General features: G+C 50.6%; 1 protein-coding gene across 7 annotated transcripts in view; it reads left to right on the forward strand.

Annotated features, from left to right (window-relative positions):
* GRB10 (growth factor receptor bound protein 10) overlaps positions 1-21,784 on the forward strand; it is a 221,075-nt gene that overhangs the window by 78,929 nt on the left and 120,362 nt on the right. For 6 of the 7 annotated variants that reach the window (XM_061413316.1, XM_061413318.1, XM_061413317.1 and 3 more), the window contains exon 3: positions 2,418-2,512. The exons of the other annotated variant lie outside the window; for it this stretch is intronic. In XM_061413316.1, coding sequence (XP_061269300.1) covers positions 2,432-2,512 — 81 coding nt within the window. In that variant the 5' untranslated portion in view covers positions 2,418-2,431. The remainder of the gene's footprint in view (positions 1-2,417; positions 2,513-21,784) is intronic. 7 annotated transcript variants of the gene reach the window in all.

Genomic DNA, 21,784 nt, shown 5'->3' on the forward strand with positions numbered 1-21,784 from the left:
CTGGAGAATTCCATGAACAGGGGAGCCTGGCAGGCTGCAGTCCATGGGGTTGCAAAGAGTCGGATGTGACTGAGCGACTAAACAGCAGTAAATTAATATCCCTAATTTTATGCCCTACCTAGATTGTTCAGTTTTCCTCTGAGAACCTTCTGTGAGTCTTTTAATTCTGGATTCTAGAAAATTGAGCCTGTGAGTTGAAGGAGAACTCTGAACCATGACGAGCTCTGTCCTGGGACACTTTCTGGGGTTTCTGGTCTTTGCCAGTCTGTCCGCTGTGTCCCGCGTTCTGTCCTAACCTTCCTGTCACTTTGTGCCCCTGCGCTTGGCTCACCCTCTCTGTGGGCTGTTTACGGGGCTTCTGTAATTTCTTTTCCATGGGTTTTGTTTGCTACATGTCAGTTCTGATGTGAAGGCTCCCAGCATCTTTCTGTCTGTCTTAGGGAGATCTTTGAAGACTCCCAGCATCTGTCTGTCTGTCTTGGGTAGATCTTTGCCTGCAGTATTTCTTCCAGTCCCCTTTTTTTCCCTGATTTTCTAACTTTTCATTAAGATAAGTGAGCCACTTTGTAAATTTTTCTTATTTCTCTCAAAGTAAAGCCACGTCAGGGAAATAAGTCCTTCTAGGCCCCAGAGGATTAGATCAGAAAATGGTTTCTCAGCTCTGGTTCCTGGTTTGCCCATCACTGAGGCTCTGGCTGCCGTTCACTGAAACGCAACCGAAGTTGAGCCATCTACTTGAAGGGGATGCTGGACACCCGCCTGTGCCCTCGGGGAACCTGTGGGGCAGAAGGGTCCCTCCAGGTGGCCCAGGACAAAGTGGGTGGGTGTTGGAACTGTCTGGCTTTCCCTCATCTGATGGGGTGATACCGATGACCCAAGAACCCCTTTGGGCATCCTGTCTCTGTGAATGTGGCTGCAGAAAGCCTGTCAGGGACTCAAGTCCTGCACAGCCAGTGTCTCTCTGTTGGTGCTTCCTGAGAGTTTGCACAGAGCAAGCCTCTGTCACTAGTAAGCACATGGTTATGGTTCCTTTGTGGGGAGTGAGACCAAGCAGGGGCATTTACAGCTCTGCGTGGCAGATGGAAAGAGGGCTGTGAGCCCAGCATGTGGCCCAGGAGCCCAGAGTGGACGCTGACTGAACCATCGTGGGCGGTGGTGATTGGTCAGGGACAGTCCAAGGGGACTTCCTGGAGGAGGTGACCCCTCAGCTCAGTCCTATAGGGCCGTAACACTTATAGCAGCTGACAGAGCTCAGAACAACACTATGGATGCAGAGGCAAGAGAGAGCCTCATGTGGTCAGGAGTTATGAATTGCTCAGGGTCCTTGGGCTGCTGGGGGAGCTGAGGAGGGTCTGAGTGTCTCTGAAGTGGGTCACAACAGAGACTGTTGATGGCTGTTGCCACTGTTCCTGAAAATATTCTTACTTCTGATGATTTCTGAGAAGAATGGTGTGAGGGATCTTTCTGACTCTAATACTGGTTCCTCTCTCCTCCTGCTCTAGTCCAGAGTGTGATTTGTAACAGTCTTCTGTCTTCATGGAAATGAAACTCTGATTTCTGCTGAGATGTGGAAGATAAGATGTGTGCTGCAGAGGTTGTGGTCTGCGAGTGTCGGGTGGTGGGTCCCCAGTGCAGACCAAGCTGCTGTGCCCACCTCCCTCCTGCCCCCCGACCCCCGACAGTCCTCTGCGTTGCTGGGGGGGTGGGTTTTGTCGGGGTCAGTTCTGGAACTCTCATGGACCATCCTGTATGAATCAAATGTATGGCTTGTGCCACAGGAGATTAAAGAGAAAGATGGGATCTTACTTCCCTGCCTGTCTGGGGCTCCTTGTTGGAGTTGAGTGCGCACTTTCACGGAGCTGAAGTCGCTCTGGCACTCCTAGGAGGTGGCACGTCTCACATCTGTTCCAGAGGCTGTGGCTGTGAGGGCTGTTCTCCAAGGCGGTCCCTGCAGGGAGTGTGTTGGATCTGTGTATGGTGGTTTGATGTCTGCTGAGAGGGTACCTCCTAGGGTTAGGGTTAGGGTTCTAGGCTGTGGCTGGTCAAGGCAGCATTTACATGGGTGGTGCTCAGAGGGCCCCAGCACCACCTGCCCCACCTCCCCGCAGGCTAAGCCTGTGTTGTCCACAGTATGAGAAAGTCTTCAGAGTGTTGTATAACTGTCCTCAGAAGAAGAGTCAGGTGACTCATGGGGACTGCTGATCGGTCCGGCTTTCAGTTCTCTGTGTGGCTCACCCCTCTGAGCACCTCTGCCCGACAGGCCCTGTGACCACAGGTCAAGGTTGTGGAGTTGGTGCCAGTCCCCTGACTCACCCAGAATGCAAGTGGTGTCCAGGGTCAGCCCCCTGCCCCTGAGCCCCTAGAGAGCAGTGGGCCTTCCCTCTGTCTGGGTTTCTCACAGACTGTCTCTGTTCCAGGTCCTGTGCAGTCCATGTGGTTTGAAGACCGCGGGGAGGAACCGATGGCTTTAGCAGGCGGCCCAGATTCCTTCCTGCACCATCCGTACCACCAGGTAGGGGGGCGCGGACGGCGGACCCTGATGGGGGGCGCTGGCAAGGGCCAGGGCGCAGGCGGAGCTCATAACCTGCCCGCCATCCCTAGCCGATGAGTGAGGAGGTGCTGGGCGGGGCCGTGAACACGTCCTGCACGTCTGCATGGCCTTGCTTCCTTGCTCTGGGAGAGTTCATCTCTGTGGCCACAGCATCCTTTTCTGCAGGGTTGTCATTGAGGTGCACACTTGCCTGCAGTGAATCAGGCCCTGTGTTGTTCCTTGCTGGGCCCTAAAACTCCAGATGGCGAGTGGGAATGGTGGCAGGCATTGGGCTGCTGAAGGAGAGACAGGAGCTTACGGGGTGGGAAGTGGGTCAGAGGAGCTTCTTGGCCTGGCAGTGACCTGCCTGTCACAGGTGGGGCCCTTATCACCCTGAGAGCATCAGGCAGCCTGTGTGGGGCAGCGGGTGTCCCCCCCAGCTCCTCTGCAGGGGCTGCTGGACGAGTTTCACCAGTCAGTTTCCTGTATGTATCTCCTGAGGCAGGTTTCCGCTGGAACCTTTGCTTTATGGTGTAGATGGGCACGTTGGATCCTTAGATCTTTAGACTGGATAAGAGAATTTGCATTTCTCCTTATGAGTCTTGCAGCACATAAAGCGCTTGAATCATCTCTTGGCCTCCATTTACCAGCAGGGTCTTAAGTTTTGAAGTCCCTTGATCCGATGTTTGCACTTCTCTGAGCTGGTCTCTCTCTCTTCGTCTGTGACATCCTGTTTAGTTGTGGTGATGATTATTTGCGTATAGCATCATAGCTGCAGAGGGGTGTCCTCCTGATTTGTGTGTGTGTGTGTGTGTCATAGAGAAACAGATTTTGGAAGAGAGACTGGAGACTAGGAACAGACTGGGAGTAGGATCCACTGTGATCACTGAATTTGAGACAAAGCCACCATCAGTTTCAAGTGAGAAAAGAGGGCTCAAGCCTTGGTAGAGCCATGAAGCTTGCTGGTGACCCTGGGCGTGTTCAGTGGGTGAGCTTTTCCAGGCCCTGTCCTCTGTCTCCTGTGGGACTGTTTTCTTGGTCTTAAAAAGGCCGGGTTGCCTCACCCTGTTGATTGACACTCCGAGCTGCCTCCATGGGTCATGGTTGCAGCCCTCACTTGGCCACTTAGCTTTGGCCGGTTGTCCCCCAGCCTTCTGCCTTACACTTGGCACCAGTGCTCCCAGGAAAACCGGATCAGGGATCCTCAGGGGCAGCCTTCCCCCAGGAAACAGGCCTGTAAGTTAGCTGAGTGTTCTCTCCACTGGTCACCGAGCAGACCATGAGGGCTCAACAAGGCGCAGGGAAGGAGCCGCCTGAGGCCCGCTTAGCTCATCGCCCTGGCATCTCAGACTTCCTTTGGTCCAGGCAGAGACGGCAGGATTGCCAGTTGCAGCCGGTGCCCAGCTTCTCAGACTTGTGAGGTGTTTGTAGTTGGCGTCCCGGTTGCCCGCGGCTCTCTGCAGGAGCCAGAAGGAGGCGGCCGCACCGTGGGCCTGCCAGCAGACCCTGTCGCCCCGGGGAGAAGTGCTCAGTCACGCTGTTGAGTGGCTTCCACAGGCGCTGTCGCGCTCCTGTGAGTCCAGCAGGCCAACTTGGCAGCTCTTATCCTGTGTTCCTGGAAAATCAGCTGACAGTTCCAGAATTTCTCAGAACATGGGATGATTTACAGTGCATTCAGTCTTGAGTAATATGTCGTTACAGCAAAGAGATAAATCTCCAAGTTTTTATAGAGAGGAATTTCTTTGTACGATCTTCAGCAAACAAATCATGTTCTCATTCTAGCTGCTCAGCCATCGCTGTGGCTTTTGGATTAGGTGCAGGTTCCGTCAGTGAGCCGCTGGGCAGTGTTTTCTGGACGCAGAAGCACCAGAAGGATTTTGTGTATTTAATTACCCTGCTTCCTGCTTCAGAGACGGTGGCGGCAGGTTGGTGGGGGTTGGCGGGGGGACCTGGTGGAGGGGAGATGAATGGCTTCACTCCGCAAGGCTTTGGTTCTTCCTTTGAACTGTACTGTTATAGTTCTATGGCCTTGGGGGAATGATGGGATGCTTCAGGGGCCCTGCTGGTGAAAATGGGTGAGTGACGTCAGGGTGCCCGTCTTAGGTGCCCACCCAGGGTTGTTACCAGAATTCCTTGGTGTTGAGTGAGCGCCAGCTGGGTGCCATGTCAGTACTGGGTGCCAGCTCCCCTCCAGCAGGTTCATTCCTGGGCCCTGCTGACTCCTGGTGAGGGAGACAGTCCTGGGGAAACTGGTGTATGAGATACTTGTGAGTAATGATGGTGATTCTTAAGCAAGTAAAACAGGACAGTGGGGAAAAGATGCTGGGAGGTCAGGGAGGCCCCCTGCCAGGGTGTGCCTGGAGCTGGGGTGGTGCTCTGGCCTGGCAGTGCCAGAGCCTCTTCGGGACCAGAGACCAGCACACCTGGCCTGGAGAGCCAGGGACAGGAATGGATATCTGTCCCTTAGGAACGAGAGGTCTTTGGTGTTGGTGATTTAGTTGCTAAGTCGTGTCCAACTCTTTGCGACCCCATGGATTGTAACCCTGCAGGCTCCTCTGTCCATGGGATTCTCCAGGAAAGAATACTGGAGCGGGTTGCCATTTCCTTCTCCAGGGGATCTTCCCAACTCAGGGATCAAACCCACATCTCCTCCATCGCAGGTGGATTCTTTACTGACTGAGCCACAGGGAAGCCTAAGAGGTCTTTGAGGCTTTTTAGATAGAGGCCCACAGCCCACTCTCTGCGGTTCTAAAATCCCCAAACCTCTGAACCAAGAAGTTTCTTTGTTTCTCATGTCTCAGAGAATCCAGCCCGATCAATCAGGACTGGGTCCCTTAGGCACATGAAGGGGCTTGGTGACAGGGCCACCCTGGACCCTGTGTCATCTTTCTCAAGTCCAGACCATTCTTAATTTCCAGCTGTACCCTCAAGGTTATTGATAAAGGAATTATGCACCTATTATGAGATGTATTTTATTTATTATACATAAGACATTTGCTGTGCTTCAAAACACATACACACACAAAACTGCTAGAAAATAGAATGAATAGAATGTTGAGCTGTTATGTAGAAACAAGATTCTTAAATGTAGATTTGAGATAAGTTGTTAAGATTATTGGCACATCTCCAGGTATTTAACCCAAATATTTATTTCTACTTTTATAACTTTTTCCCTGATTTTTGAAAACACATCCACCTGTATTAGAAGTAAAATGTTGTAGAAGCTGTCTTTGTGATCTTGATCTCCAGAGACTCTTTGCTAGTTGTTGTTTAATCGCTAAGTCACATCCGACTGTTTGTGATCCTGTGGGTTGTAGCCCACAAGGTCCCTCTGTCCATGGGATTCTCCAGGCAAGAATACTAGAGAGGGTTGCCATTTCCTCCGCCAGGGGATCTTTCTGACCCAGGGATCGAAGCTGTGTCTCCTGTATTAGCAGGCGGATTCTTTACCACTGAGCCACCAGGGAAGCCCCTGTTTGTCAGTAGAGAGTAGAAAAACAGCCTTCTGTGATGGCTTCTCTTCCCCTACTTCTCTGTAGGGTAATTTCATAAATTCTGTCCCAGCCCCATGTCTCTGCAGATTGCTTCCTTGGCCCCATTTCAGTTGTACATTCCTGAGCCTTCTGACGAGGAGCCTGCCTTTGCAGGGCAGAGGTTGGCAGACCACAGCCTGTGGGTCGTATCTAGCCCCTGCCTGCTTTTGTAAATAAAGTTTTATTGGAAAACGGCTACACTCATTTACTTGTATCTTGTCTCTGGCTGCTTTGGGGCCTCACCAGCAGAGCTGAGCAGAGCCTGGCCCTCCGAAGCAACTCCTATTTTAGGACGTTGATTAGTGATATGAGTTCTGGGCAGATGGAGAGCAGAGTGGGCCCCCTTATGCCCGCCTGTGACCCCCTTCACCGTGGGGGCAGCAGGAACACCACACAGCCTGGCTGTGAGCCCTCGCTTGCCAGTCACACAGCTTAGAGTCTTCGGTTGTTTACTTCCGGTTCCTGCCTCTCTCTGGAGAAGCTGGACAGTCTCATCTCTTATGGTCTGGATTTAAGGTCATTCTCTGAAATTAATTCTGTTCCCAAAGTTGGTAAGTGTCACTGTTTTTTTTAGCCAGAGTCATCCTGTGGCTTCTCTGTTTTTTATCTTACGCACGTGTATTGGCAAAGAGAGCGTTTCATTGGGCTATATTTTCTTTAAGAAATTTGTGGACACTTCCTTCCACTTGCCATGGTGGGAGAGATGGATGCAAGGATGACTTGAGACCTCACTTGTTTTTATGAGACTCTTCCAGTAGATAGGACCCTCATCTAAAGTGGTTTTTGTAAATCTTTGGAGATTATTTCTGGATTTAGTAACGACAACAGGGAGGCCTGGCGTACTGCGGTCCATGGGGTCACAGAGAGTCAGACAGGACTGAGCGACTGAACTGAACTGTTTAATAGAGATGTTTTTTGTGAGGTGGAGCTGGCGACTGGTGAACGTGATGAGGATACACTCTGCGTGACTGGACCGGTGGGGACCCTGTGTCATCTCTTCAGGGAACCTGACCCTCAGCACTCGGTGGAGGCCAGGTAGCGGGGAAAGGATTCAGCCCTTCTGTTGGCTTGTCTTGGGTTCTCTTATTTTACCTTCCACCAACCACTGGAGACACCACCTCCATCCCTTCAGGATACCCATTTTACAGATGAGAAAACCAGTGCACTCACTGTGCACTGGTTGTCAAACCAAGGCCTTTACTTGGATTTTTCTAAGTAGGAGTCTTGCCACAACTCTGTGAGATGAGTCCTTCATGTTCTGCCCTTTACAGATGAGGATTGTGAGGCAGGGAAGGCCATGACTGCACCAGGCGATAGGTGTGTTCTTCTCAACACTCCTACCGATGGGGGCTGTGAGTGTTCACGTTGTGGGGGCCACACGTGTCCCAGTCTCTGCAGAGCCTTGCAGTGATGCGATGTGTTCGTGTCCTGGGATTCTGCACTCACTGAACTTCTGTGAGCCTAAAGTGCCATGAGATAAAGGCCCAGTTTTAAAAGTTATTTATTTATCTGGCTGTGCCGGGCCTCGCTGTGGCCCACAGTTGTGGCATGTGGGATCTAGTTCCCTGACCGAGGGTCGAATCTAGGCCCCCTACGCTGGGAGCTTGGAGTGTTAGCCACTGGACCACCAGGGAAGTCCCTAAAGGATCAACTTTAATGACAGCTTTTCATTCAAAGTAAAGATTATCACATATCATCCTTAAATATGCATTGGTTAGAAAATCTTTGAATTTCAAAATCATAAAATTGGAGGAGTGTCTTAGAATCAGTGAAATACTACAAGTAAGTACATAATAAATAAAAATTAAGAAAAAATTTTTATCAGGGAGGGACAGACTCGCTCTGTTCTGAATGTTTTATTTGTTTTACCCGAACCTTATTTTCTGAAAGAGGGTTGGCTTCAGGTCTTATATTCCTTCTGAAGGATTCACAGAGCTGTATCTACTGAATACCTTCTCTGTGTTCTTTCTGTTCCCTGTCTGGTACCATGGCAAGCATGGTGCATGGGTTAGGTTTCTGTTTTGTTTAGGGGACCGGGGCTTAAAGATGCTGGTAGCTCCCAGCTCAGGTAGCTGGTGCCTGGTAGGCGGGGGTGGGGTCTGTGGGTCAGGGTCTCCCCGCCCTGTTGCTTTCCTTCTCCTGGGCACCTGTGCTTGGCTGGACAGGTGTGCGATGCCTGCCTATAGGCCGATCGATTGACTGAGGGGCTGAACTTAATCAATACTCTGTCAAATGAGATTTCATAGTCCAACAGAAAGGCTGCAGGGCTGGGGACTTGGGGCCAGCAGGATGATAAGGTGGCAGGGAGAGGGCAGGATTGCTGGGGCCCTGGGCTCCTCGCAGGCTGCTCAGTGTTGGGGTGGCCTGGTTTCTGATGTCAGCCCCTCGCCCACCTGCCCCCCGACACGTGGTTGCTGCTGTCACAGGACAGAGCCTGCTCACCAGCACTCGCCCTTTCTGGTATCAGCTGGACTGTGAGCATCATCCGCGTCATCCCGTGGGGCCTGGGCGGTCCTGCTTGGTGTGGCCGCCACTGCCCCACCTGGCTTGTCTGCTCCTGGCCTTGGTCACCTTCCCGCCACCTGCCACCCACTGGCTGTAAGGGCACCCCACTTCTTCACGTTTCCCCGTGGATGGACCTGGCCCCCGGTGAGCACGCCTTCTTCCTCACACGTCTCTCTGGTCTCAGGTTAATGCGCCATCTCTGCAGAAAAGGGGATAGACCTCCCCAGGGAGGTGGACGGGGTCTTGGTTTGTCCGTCACAGACCCAAGCACCACCTGCTGCTCTGCCTTGGTCCACACCGTTCGTTCTGCCCCCGTGACCACCACGTCCAGCCCTGCGTTGGTGCCTGGGTCCGTGTGGAACCTCAGGCCTGTGTTGCCGGAGCAGGGTGGCTGTGTTGGAGGCGGGGGTGGCTGGCTCCAGGCTTGCCCACGCGGTTGGTTTCCAGTTGGAAAGCAGGCTCCGGCCGCTGCAGGGAGACCACGGTCCTTGTGCCCGCCCAGGGGCGTCCTTCCCGGGACTGCCTGTCTCTTGCGGTCTGGTGAAAGGTGGCTTGTGGGGCACCGAGGCTGCAGGCAATTTCTGTGGCTCTGACAAGTCTGAAGACGGGACCGTGGGTGGGGTCCTGACACCGTGTTATAATATCTGATCATGGCCTGGTGTGCACACAGTGGTCCTGTTAACTGCTGGTTATTCTTGGAGATGAAGCAGGATGCGTCTCTCTGTCCAGTCTTAGAGGTGATGGGGTGACATGGCACTTTCCCTGGCTGGGTTCTGGGCTCTGAAGAACTTCTGTTGGCTTGGCTGTGAAGGGAGGAATAAGTTGGTTACTTTTACAGGTGCCTCAGACCAGCAGCCAGAGGACATTGGTAGGTTGTGAGCATGCAGACAGTGCTTTGATGGATGGAAATTTTGAAAGTTGCAACTGCTTTTTGGAGGAGGGAGGAGGGTTCAGGAAAGGGAACGTGTGTATACCTATGGCGGATTCATGTTAATATATGGCAAAACCAATACAATATTGTAAAGTTAAAAAATAAAATATATTAAAAAAATAAAATGGTGGCTTTGGGGAGCAGGAGGAACCTTAAAATTACTTTTATTAAAGCATATGGAGTAATTTTAACACAATTTCCTGTTTAAGTGTTTGGTCTTTAAAGTGGAGCTCTGCCAGCCTGCCCTGTCCATGGGATTTCCCAGGCAAGAATATTGGAGCAGATTGCCATTTCCTCCTCCAGGGGATCTTCCCAACCCAAGGACTGAACCCATATCTCTGTTCTTCCTGCATTGGCAGGCAAGTTTTTTACCGCTGTGCCACCTGGGAAGCCAAAGTGGTAGCTAGTTTAAATTGTGTTCTTATATCCTGTGGGATATTTGTCTTGTAGTGAGCCTCATAGTGGTCTGCGTGGGTCCTTGTCTTGTTCCTGCTTATTTCTTCCTCTTTGGAAATGTGTCCTCTGCTCCCTGGGCCTTGCCTCCCCTGCTCCCACCGCCACCAGTTATTAACCCAGTGAGAGGGTAACAGGCAGGCAGGCCAGGGGTCTCCAGACGGAGGAAATAGGCTGCAAGTGTCAGGCATTTTTATCTCTCTTAAGCAGCAGGAGGAAACAAATTAGCGATATTTTTTTCCTTCTCTATACAAATTTAAAAGGAGGTTTCTCTTAAAATACTGTGTTGCCATAATGACACCTGGTTTCACCTGAAGTTAACTATTCTCGAACCTAGAGATAACCAATGCCTTTTTCTTATGGAAATGTTTGTCTTAGGCTATGCTAATGACTATGCATTTACCCCAGACTCTGTCTTCAAGTCGGTTCCGGGTCCGCCTAATGGCTCAGAACCTACTTGACAAACCAGTATGTTATACTCAGACATTGTTCCCCTAATCTATGTAAACGAAACAATTTGTGTGGTAACCTGCCCTTCTACAAGAGTCAAGTCAATCATTTTATGGCCTGGGATGAACCATTTGGTGCCAAGATTATCCCAAAATGCATCTTATGGGTGAGGGGCCTGGTGCCATTCTGAGTTTTAAAACATTCCTTTCTTTCATTAACAGACTGCTAGTGACTACATAACATCCAGCTGAAGACTAGCAGGGGGTACTCTTTCTGCCCCCTTCTGATGTCTATATCAGAAGCTTTCTCTCTCCTTGATACTTTAATAAAACTTTATTACACAAAAGCTCTGAGCAATCAAGCCTCGTCTCTGGCCCTGGATTGAATTCTGCTCCTCCAGAGGCCAAGAATCCCAGCATCTTTTCTTTCAGGAACAACCTTTCACCAGCAACAATCTTCATAGACACTGAACACTCACTTTGTCACTTTCCCCAGCGTATGCTAAATACTTTGCATGCTGTGAAGGAGACTCTAGGAACGTGGCAACTGGCCTCTTAAAAATTATTATTATTATTGTATTATTAACCAGGGAGAAATGGCAAGTGTTTGAGGTTACTCCAATTAAGATTAGCATTACCAACATCAATGAGATTTTCCTGTAATTGATGTTTAAGGAAAGATCTTACTGAATTTTCTGTCACTTTGCTTTAGTTTTTCTGGAAAGGCGATAAGGAATCTTGTATTTCTTTTTCTGGCTTTCAGCTTTTGGGGAGTTCTCCTGGGCTTGCCGACACAGAGGGAAGTTCTGTGAAGGTTTTCGTGCCCCCACCACTGGGGCCGGAAGGGAGCAGGCTATCTCCACCAGTTGCTTCCAGTGCGCTGGGAGCCTGCTTAGGAGAAAGAGACTGGGCTTAAAAAATAAAATAAAATAAAAATTTAAAAAACTGTAAAAGGAACATAAGCTCGTAGCAAAAAGACAACATTATTTTTGGTAGAAACTTGTAAAATAGCATAGAAATGTCAGAAGCTGCATCTGAAGTTTATCTCACAGGGAAACCAGCCTTCCTTGCAGGTATTAAGGTTGGTCACCATCAGGATGAAGATACTGAATGCACTTTGCCCAGGCTGCCACCTGGACCTGGTCCTTGGTCCTTGTCGCCCTTGAAACCTGTGCCTTCTGCCCTGCAGTCTTTGTTCAGGGCCCCTTTCTAGAATGTGAGGTTTTCCCTCCAGTTTTATTTAAATTGCAGCTTCCTCCCCTATTTAGGGACTTCCCTGATGGCTTAGACGGTAAAGAATCTGCCTGCAATGCAGGAGACCTGGGCTTGATCCCTGAGTCAGGAAGATCCCCTGGAGAAGGAAACAGCGAACCACACCAGTATTCTTGCCTGGAGAATCCCATGGACAGAGGAGCCTGGTTGGCTACAGTCCATTGGGTTGCGAGGAGTCAGACACGACTGAGCGACTAACTCACACACACGCAGTCCCTGACTTAACCTGCTCTCAGTTTTTCTTTTATTATTCCATGGCACCACCCTCTTCAGTAGTGAATGCTTATTGCTTACCATTTATTTTCTCCAGATATAGTTTATTTTCTCCTGTCCTCGGAAGACAGGATCTTTGCTTTAGGTGCTAACACGCTGGCCTTATAATAGAAGCTCGAGGAGTATTTGTGGATTGGTTGAGTCTCATTGAAGATGGACTGTGTTTCTCTGACCTTAGGTGACCAGGTGGTCAGGCACCCTCATCTCTGAAGCACTGTAACTGCTGCCCTGATCACTGTGTCACCCAGGAGAGGATTCTGTCATCCCCATGAACTTAAAGACATCAGTCACTCATCACAGGCTTCTTTTCTTTGGTTCAGCAAGCTTTCTCATACCTGTGAGCTGTGAAGGGCGGTTTCCAGGGCTGATCCTCAGAGTGAGTGTGATATGTTTTCGGTTCCAGTGAACTGGGTGTTGATGTGTTTATACAACCTGCTTCTTAAGGAGCAAATTCTCAGAAATGAACCAGGGGCGCAGAGTGAGGATGGGGCCTCTAGGCTCATCCTCTTTCTCCCTCCTGGTGTGTGACACGTGTGTGGTGCTCACATCTCAGCTTCCCCTCCAGTCTCGGTTCAGGGCAGGACGTGGTGTGGCCTGGCCTTGGGGTACTGTGTGGCCACAAGGACAGCCTGGGTGAACGCTGAATTCGGGGGCTGGGTTGCCAGGCTCGAGGTCATTTCCAGCATGGATTAGAAAGTATCTGAGGCCCCCTTGTGTCTGGCTTAGGCACCGGGCTGATGGACTGCCGAGTGGCCTTCACTGAAGCATGTCTGGGGCCAGCATTTAAAAATAAAGATGTTTCAAATCTGATTCATCCCCCTGTTCGCCAAACTGGCCTCTGCTCCCATCTCCTGTGTCAGCGCTGTCCCCCTGGCCCCCTCCCTGCAGAAGGCCTGTGCCCCTCCTGCGTCCTCCCCTCCGTCACATCCTTTTCTTTGCACGTGGCCCTGGCTCTGGTTGGGGAAGCCCCATGCTGCCTGGTGGCCTGGCACTGGGCCTGCCAGGCTCCCTGGAGACCCCGGATGCCCCTGGGGGGGTGAGGGTGGGAGGGTACATGGGTGCTCTGGGCTGGGTGGCTCTGCTCCCCACAGGGTCGTCCTGGCCATTTGCAGTCAGCTTGTGTGGTGCATGGTCATGGCCTGTGCCTGCTTCTTTTCGGTCCTGCCAGGACCTGTCACTGTGGCATCTGTTAGCCCAGGACTTGGTTATAGAGGAGGATTCTTAAGGCAGTGGTGTCAAAACAGGGCTTCATCAGGTGCTGGGGTGAGGTTTGCTGACGCCAGAGGCCCAGCCCTGCAGACCTGCTGACGGGAAACGGGACTTGGGACTTGAGGGGAGGATTGGGGTGAAGAGTATTTTATAGCCTTGGTGTTAGGTAAAGAAGGGCTCTTTCAGGGTCTGTAGATTCTCTCTACCCGGGTGCATTTTAAATTTGTGATGCTGTGTTTCCATGTGTGGTGCCATTAATACACACACACACACACACACACACACACACACACACACACGCACACATGTGTCTGTCTTCTCTCACGGGTATGACTCCCTTGGTGACAGGACTGGGAGTCACAGTCTGGCTGGCTGATGTCCTTGCAGTCATTCAAGCCTGGAGCAGCCCCTGGGGGTTCATCATGTACAGCTGCCTTTCCAGGGTGACTTTGGGCATGTGCAGCTCTGAGAGAGCGGTGGCGGGGGCTCTGAGAGAGCTGTGGGTCCCTCCATGCATCCCACACCCATACGTGAGGCTGGGATACAGTAGGTCGCCACCTCCCTGGGGGTTGAGAAAGGAGTTGGCATTTGTTCTGTGCCTCATCTCACAGGGTCTTCCCAGCACACCCTCTGAAATGAGCTTCACTGTTCAGATGGCACCGCAGCTCGGGGATGTCTGGGGACGCAACAGCTCAGATCCGACAGCTGGAGCAGGGTGTTGGTCCACCCTCCGCTCTCCCTGTGCCAAAGCCGCGTCCTTCCCCCTCTCCCCACCTTGGGCAACATCTGAGGGAGGGGTGTGATCACAGCCTTCCTCGTGTCTCCTCTGTGCTTTATTTTTGAGTGTTTCCATTGCTTTGTCTTCATGGGGCCTCCACTACCCCAGGTCACTCCAGCCCTCTGTGGGAGGGAGCTTCCCGGTGTGTGCTTGAAGGCTGGACATTGTGGGGAAGGGGTCCAGCGTCTTGTCTGCTGTTGACCCCGTCAGTGGCTTTCTCATCTCCAGAGGTCAGATTTGGTCTTTGTGTGTCTTTCATTTTTTTCCTTACCAGGTCACACTTCCCTTTCCCTTCCTAAACACATGTGTTTCACCCCAGCTGTTTTAATACACCCGTCTTCTCATGCTGTCGTCTCTGACACTTCTAGGTCTGTTTCTCTTGGTTGATTCCTCTTATCATGGTAGATCTGATTTTCTTTTCATGCCTGGCCCCTTTTGATTGGATGCCAGGCATCGTGAATTTTACATGCTTGAGTGCTGACTTTTTTTTCTTTCCAGGGGTATTCCTTTAAATGGGGCTTCCCAAGTGGCTCTAGACATAACAGACACGGTTTCAGTCCCTGTGTCGGGAAGATCTCCTGGACGAGGGCATGGCAACCCACTCCAGTGTTCTTACCTGGAGAATCCCATGGACAGAGGAGCCTGGCGGGCTACAGTCCGTCCGTGGGGGTCGCAGAGTTGGACATGACTGAAGTGACTAGCAGCAGCAGCATTCCTTTAAATATTTGGGGGATTTGTTGCAGGAACAGTTAGGCTTCTTGGAAACAGTTTGATCCTTTTGAACCTTGCTTTTACTGCAATGGCACCCCACTCCAGTACTCTTGCCTTGAAAATCCCATGGACGGAGGAGCCTGGTGGGCTGCAGTCCATGGGGTCGCTAAGAGTCGGACACGACTGAGCAACTTCATTTTCACTTTTCACTTCTATGCATTGAAGAAGGAAATGGAAACCCACTCCAGTGTTCTTGCCTGGAAAATCCCAGGGATGGAGGAGCCTGGTGGGCTGCAGTCTATGGGGTCACACAGAGTCGGACACAACTGAAGCGACTTAGCAGCAGCAGCAGCAGCAGCAGCTAGCCCTAGCAGAGAAGGCAGTGGCAACCCACTCCAGTACTCTTGCCTGGAAAATCCCATGGATGGAGGAGCCTGGTAGGCTGCAGTCCATGGGGTCGCTAGGAGTCGGACATGACTGAGCGACTTCACTTTCACTTTTTACTTTCATGCATTGGAGAAGGAAATGGCAAGCCACTCCAGTGTTCTTGCCTGGAGAATCCCAGGGATGGGGGAGCCTGGTGGGCTGCCGTCTATGGGGTCACACAGAGTCGGACACAACTGAAGCGACTTAGCAGCAGCAGCAGCAGCAGCAGCAGCAGCTGGCCCTAGAATCACTTTAGGCCCAGGCTTAATTTGCCCTCACTGTTAAGGCAAGAGTCTTCTGAAGACGTGATTTAGTGTCTCGTGTATAAGATTTCCCACCTGACTGGCACGAATGCAGACTTTTCCCTGCCCTGTGTGAGCTCTGGGACTTGTTCTGCCCGCTTCTTTCTTTTTTTTAATGGAGGATAATTGCTTTATTCTCTTGAACAAGGAGATCAAACCAGTCAATCCTAAAGGAAATCAGTCCTGAATATTCATCGGAAGGACTGATGCTGAAGCCACCTGATGCGAAAAGCCAACTCACTGGAAAAAACCCTGATTCTGGGAAAGATTGAAGGCAGGAGGAGAAGGGGGCGACAGAAGATGAGATGGTGGGATGGCATCATTGACTCAATGTATGTGAGTTTGAGCAAACTCCTAGAGATAGTGGATGACAGAAGAGCCTGGCCTGCTGCATTCCGTGGGGTTGCAAAGAGTCAGACAGGACTGAGTGAAAAACAACAATTGCTTTACAATGTTGTGTTGGTTTCTGCCGTACAGCAACACAAATTAGCCATAATTATATGTATATCCCCTCCTTCCCCGCCTTGCATCACACTCCTCTAGGTGGTTATTAGAGAAATGCAAATCAAAATTGCAATGACGTATCAACTCACACAGGTCAGAATGAGGTGACCATCATCAAAAAAATTTACAAACAAATGCTGGAGAGGGTGTGGAGAAAGAACCCTGTTGCACTGTTGATGGGAATGTAAATTGATACGGCCACTATGGAAAACAGTTTGGAAGTTCCTTTATAAATTAGGAATAAAATTACCGTATGACCCAGCAATCCTACTACTGGGCCTATACCTTGAGGAAACCACAATTCAGACACATGTACACTAATGTTCATTGTCTGTTTCTTTCTGTTGGGTCTTTCCTGGCCATACTTGCTCTCGGACCCCCTCTGCACATCTCCAGGACCCTCTTCCGTGCTGTCCCCTCCTCTCTGCCCGCCTCCCCGAGCTCTGAATTCATTCTCCTTAGAGGGACCCCGAGGCGTGGTCTGCGATCCCTTTCTTGCACGTGACTGGAAACTGGAGCCCACCTGCAGGAGTCCTGGGCGGGCTCCCCACATCTGTTTCCCCTCCCTTGGAGCTGCTGTCCTGTGCTGTCTGTTGTCCAGTATAAGAAACAGGCAGCCTGCTTCTGGTTCCATTTTTTGGTTATTTCAGGAGAGAGGGTGATTGTGATCCTGGTTGTCCATCTCGGCTGGAAGCACAGAAGTCTCCATAATTTATTTTAACCGTGGTTCTAGGAATAGATCAGGCTTGGCACATTTGTATGTAATACACGGAATCAGCTTTGGTGCTGAAAAGGAGTAGAGACACCACGTGGTCCAGAGATGTCACACGGTCGATGAGGAACCAGGCACGGCCCCTACAGTTATTTGCTCAGGATCAGAGAGTTGGTCAGAGCAGCAATTTACAAGCATTTGGCTCGCACCGCAGTGAGACTTTTCACTGTGCTGCTCCTGGCCGGTGCTGAGGTTGGGACCCTGTGACCCTGCCTGCTGCAGGGCGGGCCAGGTCCTGTCCCGCAGAGGCGAGGTGCCTTTGGACCGAGAAGCGGGTGTGCTGCGCCGGGGACCTATACTGCTCCTTCACTTCTGTCCTGGCCCCTTTCTTGGCATGAAGCTCCATGGAAGCTATGCTTCAGGAGAATGACCTGTCAGCTGGACCCTTCTGCATGCTTCCAGAAGCTTTGTTTTGCCCCCACCCCCACCTGCCCTCTGGGGAGCTATCACACCTCACCCAGGTGCAGCGTGGAAATGCAGGCTGGACGCTGTGGGGACCCAGGTTCCCTCCTTCTGCCGCCAGACCCTCAGCCAGGGGCTGCCATTCACCGCGGCCTCCTGCCATCTGCCCTCTGCCCTCCAGAGGGACATGGAGATAAGGAAGAACCACCTTGGGGATTGTATCATGTTCAGCCCTGGGGCCTTTTCCTGGTCCTCCAGGGCGGTGAGAACCTTTTCCAGGTTCTGAGATTGTTGTTGAGAAAGCTCAAGGAAGAGGTCTGTGCTCACCCAGCTGATCAGGGGTGGGAAGTGGGGGACTGGTGCTCTGCTGGGCGGGGGGTCCTGCCTGGCTGATCCCGGCAGCACTCAGTGGTGAGGGGCAGGTGCTTGAGCCAGGCTTTGCGTGTAGACGTGGGGCGGAGTCAGTGCCCGGGAGAATGTGCAGAGCTTTGCTTGAGGGCCTGGGCCCTCCTGATCTTATGCCTTGTGCACCCCACCAGGGGGACCTCAGAACTGGGTTCCCACGTTAGACCTGGAAGCTGGGGCTTAGGGAGTAAGGAGCCATCCCCGGGCTTGTGCACCCAGATCTTCACCCAATCTCCCAGACTTTAGAGCCGGGCTCTCGTCACCCAGCTGCATTACCCAGCCCTTGCCATCTGAGGTCCTTGTGTGGGTGAGCAACCTGACTGCCTCTTCCTCCTGAAGGGATTCGGCCCGTGGCTGACACCTGGCTTGGTACCTGATGCTCCCTGAAGCTCAGCGCTGGCAGACTCAGAACACGGGTCGCTTCCGTTTGAAACTCTGCTGTTTGTCACGTGGCTGGGTGAATTAGAGGGGCCGTGTCCACTTGCTTCTCAGACCAGTGGCTCTCGAGCCTAAAGCGGCCCCAGGTGCTACTTGCTGACCCTTCTGACAGATGTCTGTGGGGTTAGTCCTCACGGATGTTTAGTCCTGACTCATTTCCCTTTTCTCCAGCGGGGGAGGATCCCAGGGAACAAAGCGAGTGGGTGGTGGCATGCAGGCCCTCCCGTGCTGCCTCTGCTGTTCACATGCTTGTCACGGTCCCAGCATCCCCTCCTGCAGCAGTCTTTTAAATGGGACGTGATGGGGCTTCATGCCTCCCTGTGCTGGTTGGGATCGGCAGCAGGAAGCTGGGGGTGGGGCCGTCTGGGGCCAGGTCACGTCTGCAGCTGTGCTCTATCTAGAGTGAACCCCTGCTCTGCCATTGCAAGGGCTGAGTGACCGGGTCATCAGGAGAGTGCGGCCTGACTCTGACTCACTGGTCCCTCCTGGGAGGGGAAGGATGAAGACTGGGTGCCCGGGCGCCTGACCCAGACAAACAGCCTGGTATGGCTGAGAACCAGCAACCCAGCCGGGGGTCCTCTTTCAGGAGAGCCAGGTGGCCTCCAGCTCATCACCTTCATCGGGGGAGCTCTGTGGGCCCTAGAGGACAGCCAGGATACCCATGGCAGAGTTTATGACAGGAGCCCCCCTCTTGCACTTACAGTCAATAAGTTAGTAACTTGGAAAACCTCCCGCCTCATTGAAAGGCAAGGACAGATGTGAAGTGAGTGACGGGGAGCCCTGTGCTGTCCTTCACTCAGCGGGCTGTCTGTGACATCGCGTTTCTGGTTAGTTACCGTTTCACCGACTTGAGGTCTTTGGCCGCCTTCCTGAGCCACAGTGATTGTTTTGGCAGGAACTTCTCACCTTTCCCAGATCCCGAGACACAGAACCCTTGTAAGATGTACAGTTGGGAGGCTGTTGGTATTTGCCAACCGCTGACCTTCATGTCCATTTCCGAGGGACGGCTGCCCCTTCTCTGAAGCAAAATCTGGTCTTTGCTGTTAGTCACCCAGCCCTGAGTTTTAGTTCCTATGTTACCTCTCCTGGTGTTATTTACGTGTTAACTTCTATGTGTAATTAAGAGCTCGGATATAGTTCAGTTCAGTTGCTCAGTCGTGTCCGACTCTTTGCGACCCCATGAATCACAGCATGCCGGACCTCGGTGTTCATCACCAACTCCTGGAATTCACTCAGACTCATGTCCATCAAGTCGGTGATGCCATCCAGCCATCTCATCCTCTGTTGTCCCCTTCTCCTCCTGCCCCCAATCCCTCCCAGCATCAGGGTCTTTTCCAATGAGTCAACTCTTCGCATGAAGTGGCCAAAGTATTGGAGTTTCAGCTTCAGCATCAGTCCTTCCAGTGAACACCCAGGACTGATTTCCTTCAGAATTGACTGGTTGGATCTCCTTGCAGTCCAAGGGACTCCCAAGAGTCTTCTCCAACACCACAGTTCAAAAGCATCAATTCTTCTGTGCTCAGCTTTCTTCACAGTCCAACTCTAGGAGCCTTCAAATAGTGCAAGAGTTGATTTTTTATTGGGGTGCTGGAGAGGAGATGGGCGCTGTCCTGGATTGGGGTGGAATAAGTGATATGAGGAAGAAGTCTTCCTATTTTGGAGAGGTTTTTTGTACCTCTCTTGATCTGAGATGGTCTAGGAATTTGCCTGTCAGAGTGAGTACCTGTGTTCACAGTCTTTATTGAGTTTGTTACAATGTTGCTTCTGTTTTGGCTTTTTTCAGCTGACAGATCTTAGTTCCTGGACTAGGGATCAAATCCATGCTTCCTGCATTGGAAGGCAGAGTCCTAACCACTGGAACACGAAGGAAGTCCCTACTTTCCCTTTTCTTGATGAAATAAAGTTTATATTTTATGTCGAGACAAGGAAGCTTTAAGTTCTACTTTGGACCTCCTCCCCCACCTTTAGTGTGGGTTATGCATCTCCATGAACCAGACCTCCTTAGGAGGTAACTCCCTCTTGATCTCATCAAGGGTCACTACTCCCTAGGAGATAATCTTTCATAATCTTGTGAGGGGCCATGATGACGCATGACGTGGCGATGTGGCTGTGTAAACCGTCAGTAGCACTTCATTTGATGTATAAAGCTTTGTCGCACAAACTTGCACAACCTTGCTTTGACTTCTAGCAGATGGAACAGTCTTTGGAGGTTTCTGAAGGACTGTCTCCCAGGTTCTAATCCTCAGATTGGCTCGAATTAAATTTTTTTGTCTTTCTTAGATAGGCTGTTGACCAGCTTTTTGTGGACACTGTTATCACAAGTTGTTGGACCTAGATATATCCAAATGTGTGATTTGGTTTTAGGGTCAGTTTGATGTACATCTCTTGTTCTCTGTGCTCTTGCATGGAATTAACAGAGTGCCATTTGGGGCACAAACTGACCCTAGGTCATTGATTATGAGTGTATTTCCGTTAGTGTGCTTGTGTGTGCTTGGTCACATCTCACTCTTTGAAACCCTTTGGCCTGTAGCCTGCCAGGCTCCTATGTCCATGGAGGGCAGTGGCTAATTGTGTAGAGCTGGCAAGCTGCAAAATGTGGAGTGCTGCTCTTTAATCAAATTCTCTCATGTTTTAGGACTTGGAATGGTTGCTTAGCAGAGTGACAGCTTGTGTATGTAGCTCGTTCTTCTATCTTTCTTCTATCAGACTGTATGTGGCCCACAAGGTAATTAGCTGTGTTGCTGGGGTCCCGTCCCTTACGTACTCATCTGTAAGAATGGGGGTTAGACAGTACCTATTAAAGAAAGGACAGAGATGAGAATGCATAGAATCGTCTAGAAATTGATGATTTCTAGGAATGCACAAATCGTGCTAGAACCCTTCCATTGCTGAATTGCTTTTTTTAACACTTTTGTTGACCTCCTCCATCTATTTCTCCTGGCCCTCATCCACTGTTTGTAGCAGCCACCAATCTGTTCTCTGTATCTTACGGTTTTACTTTTATTTGATTCCATCTACATGAGAGACTGAAAGGTCGTATAGTGTTTATCTTTCTCTGTCTGATCTGTTACTGAGCATAATGCTCTTGAGGTTCACCCTTGTCACAAGTGGCAGGATTTTATCCTTTTTTAGATGTGGATAATACTCCATTACATTTGTATGACTCATCTTCTTTATCCATTCCTCCTTCAGTGGACATGTAGGTTGTTTCCATGGCTTGGCTATTGTAAGTAATGCTGTGGTGAACACGGCATGCATGGATCATTTCAAATTAGTGTTTTGCTTTCTTCTGATGCTTGGAAACAGAATTGTTGGATTTTTCTTTTTTTCCGTTGGAGCACATGTTTTAAATGTTAAGCCGTTCAAAACCTTAATAAATATTCCCACTATTATTATTCTTCTTGAGGCTTAGTGATTACTGCATTTAAGTCTGTTTTTCATATTCTGGGGAGCCTCTAACCTGGTTTCCATAGTGGCTGCGTGCACCGTTTTATATTTTAGTGCACAATGCCAAAGGGTTTCTTCTCTCCTCATCCTCTCTAACTCTTGTTATTTCCTGTCTTTTTGATAAGTCACTCTGACAGGTATGAGGTGATATCTCATTGTTTTGATTTGCATTTCCCTGATAATTCGTGGTGTTGAGTGTCTTTACATGTGTGTGTTGGCCACATGTATATATACTTTGGGAAAATATCTATTCAGATTTTCTTCTCATTTCTTAAAAAATTTAATTTTTATTGAAGGATAATTGCTTTACAGCATTTTGTTTTCTGTCAAACCTCGACATGAATCAGCCATAGAGTATACATATATCCTCTCCCTTTTGAACCTCCCTCCCATCTCCCGCCCCCTCCCACCCCTCTAGGTTGATACAGAGCCACTGTTTGAGTT

Source organism: Bos javanicus, chromosome 4 (assembly GCF_032452875.1).
Source record: "Bos javanicus breed banteng chromosome 4, ARS-OSU_banteng_1.0, whole genome shotgun sequence".
Lineage (NCBI taxonomy): Eukaryota > Metazoa > Chordata > Mammalia > Artiodactyla > Bovidae > Bos > Bos javanicus.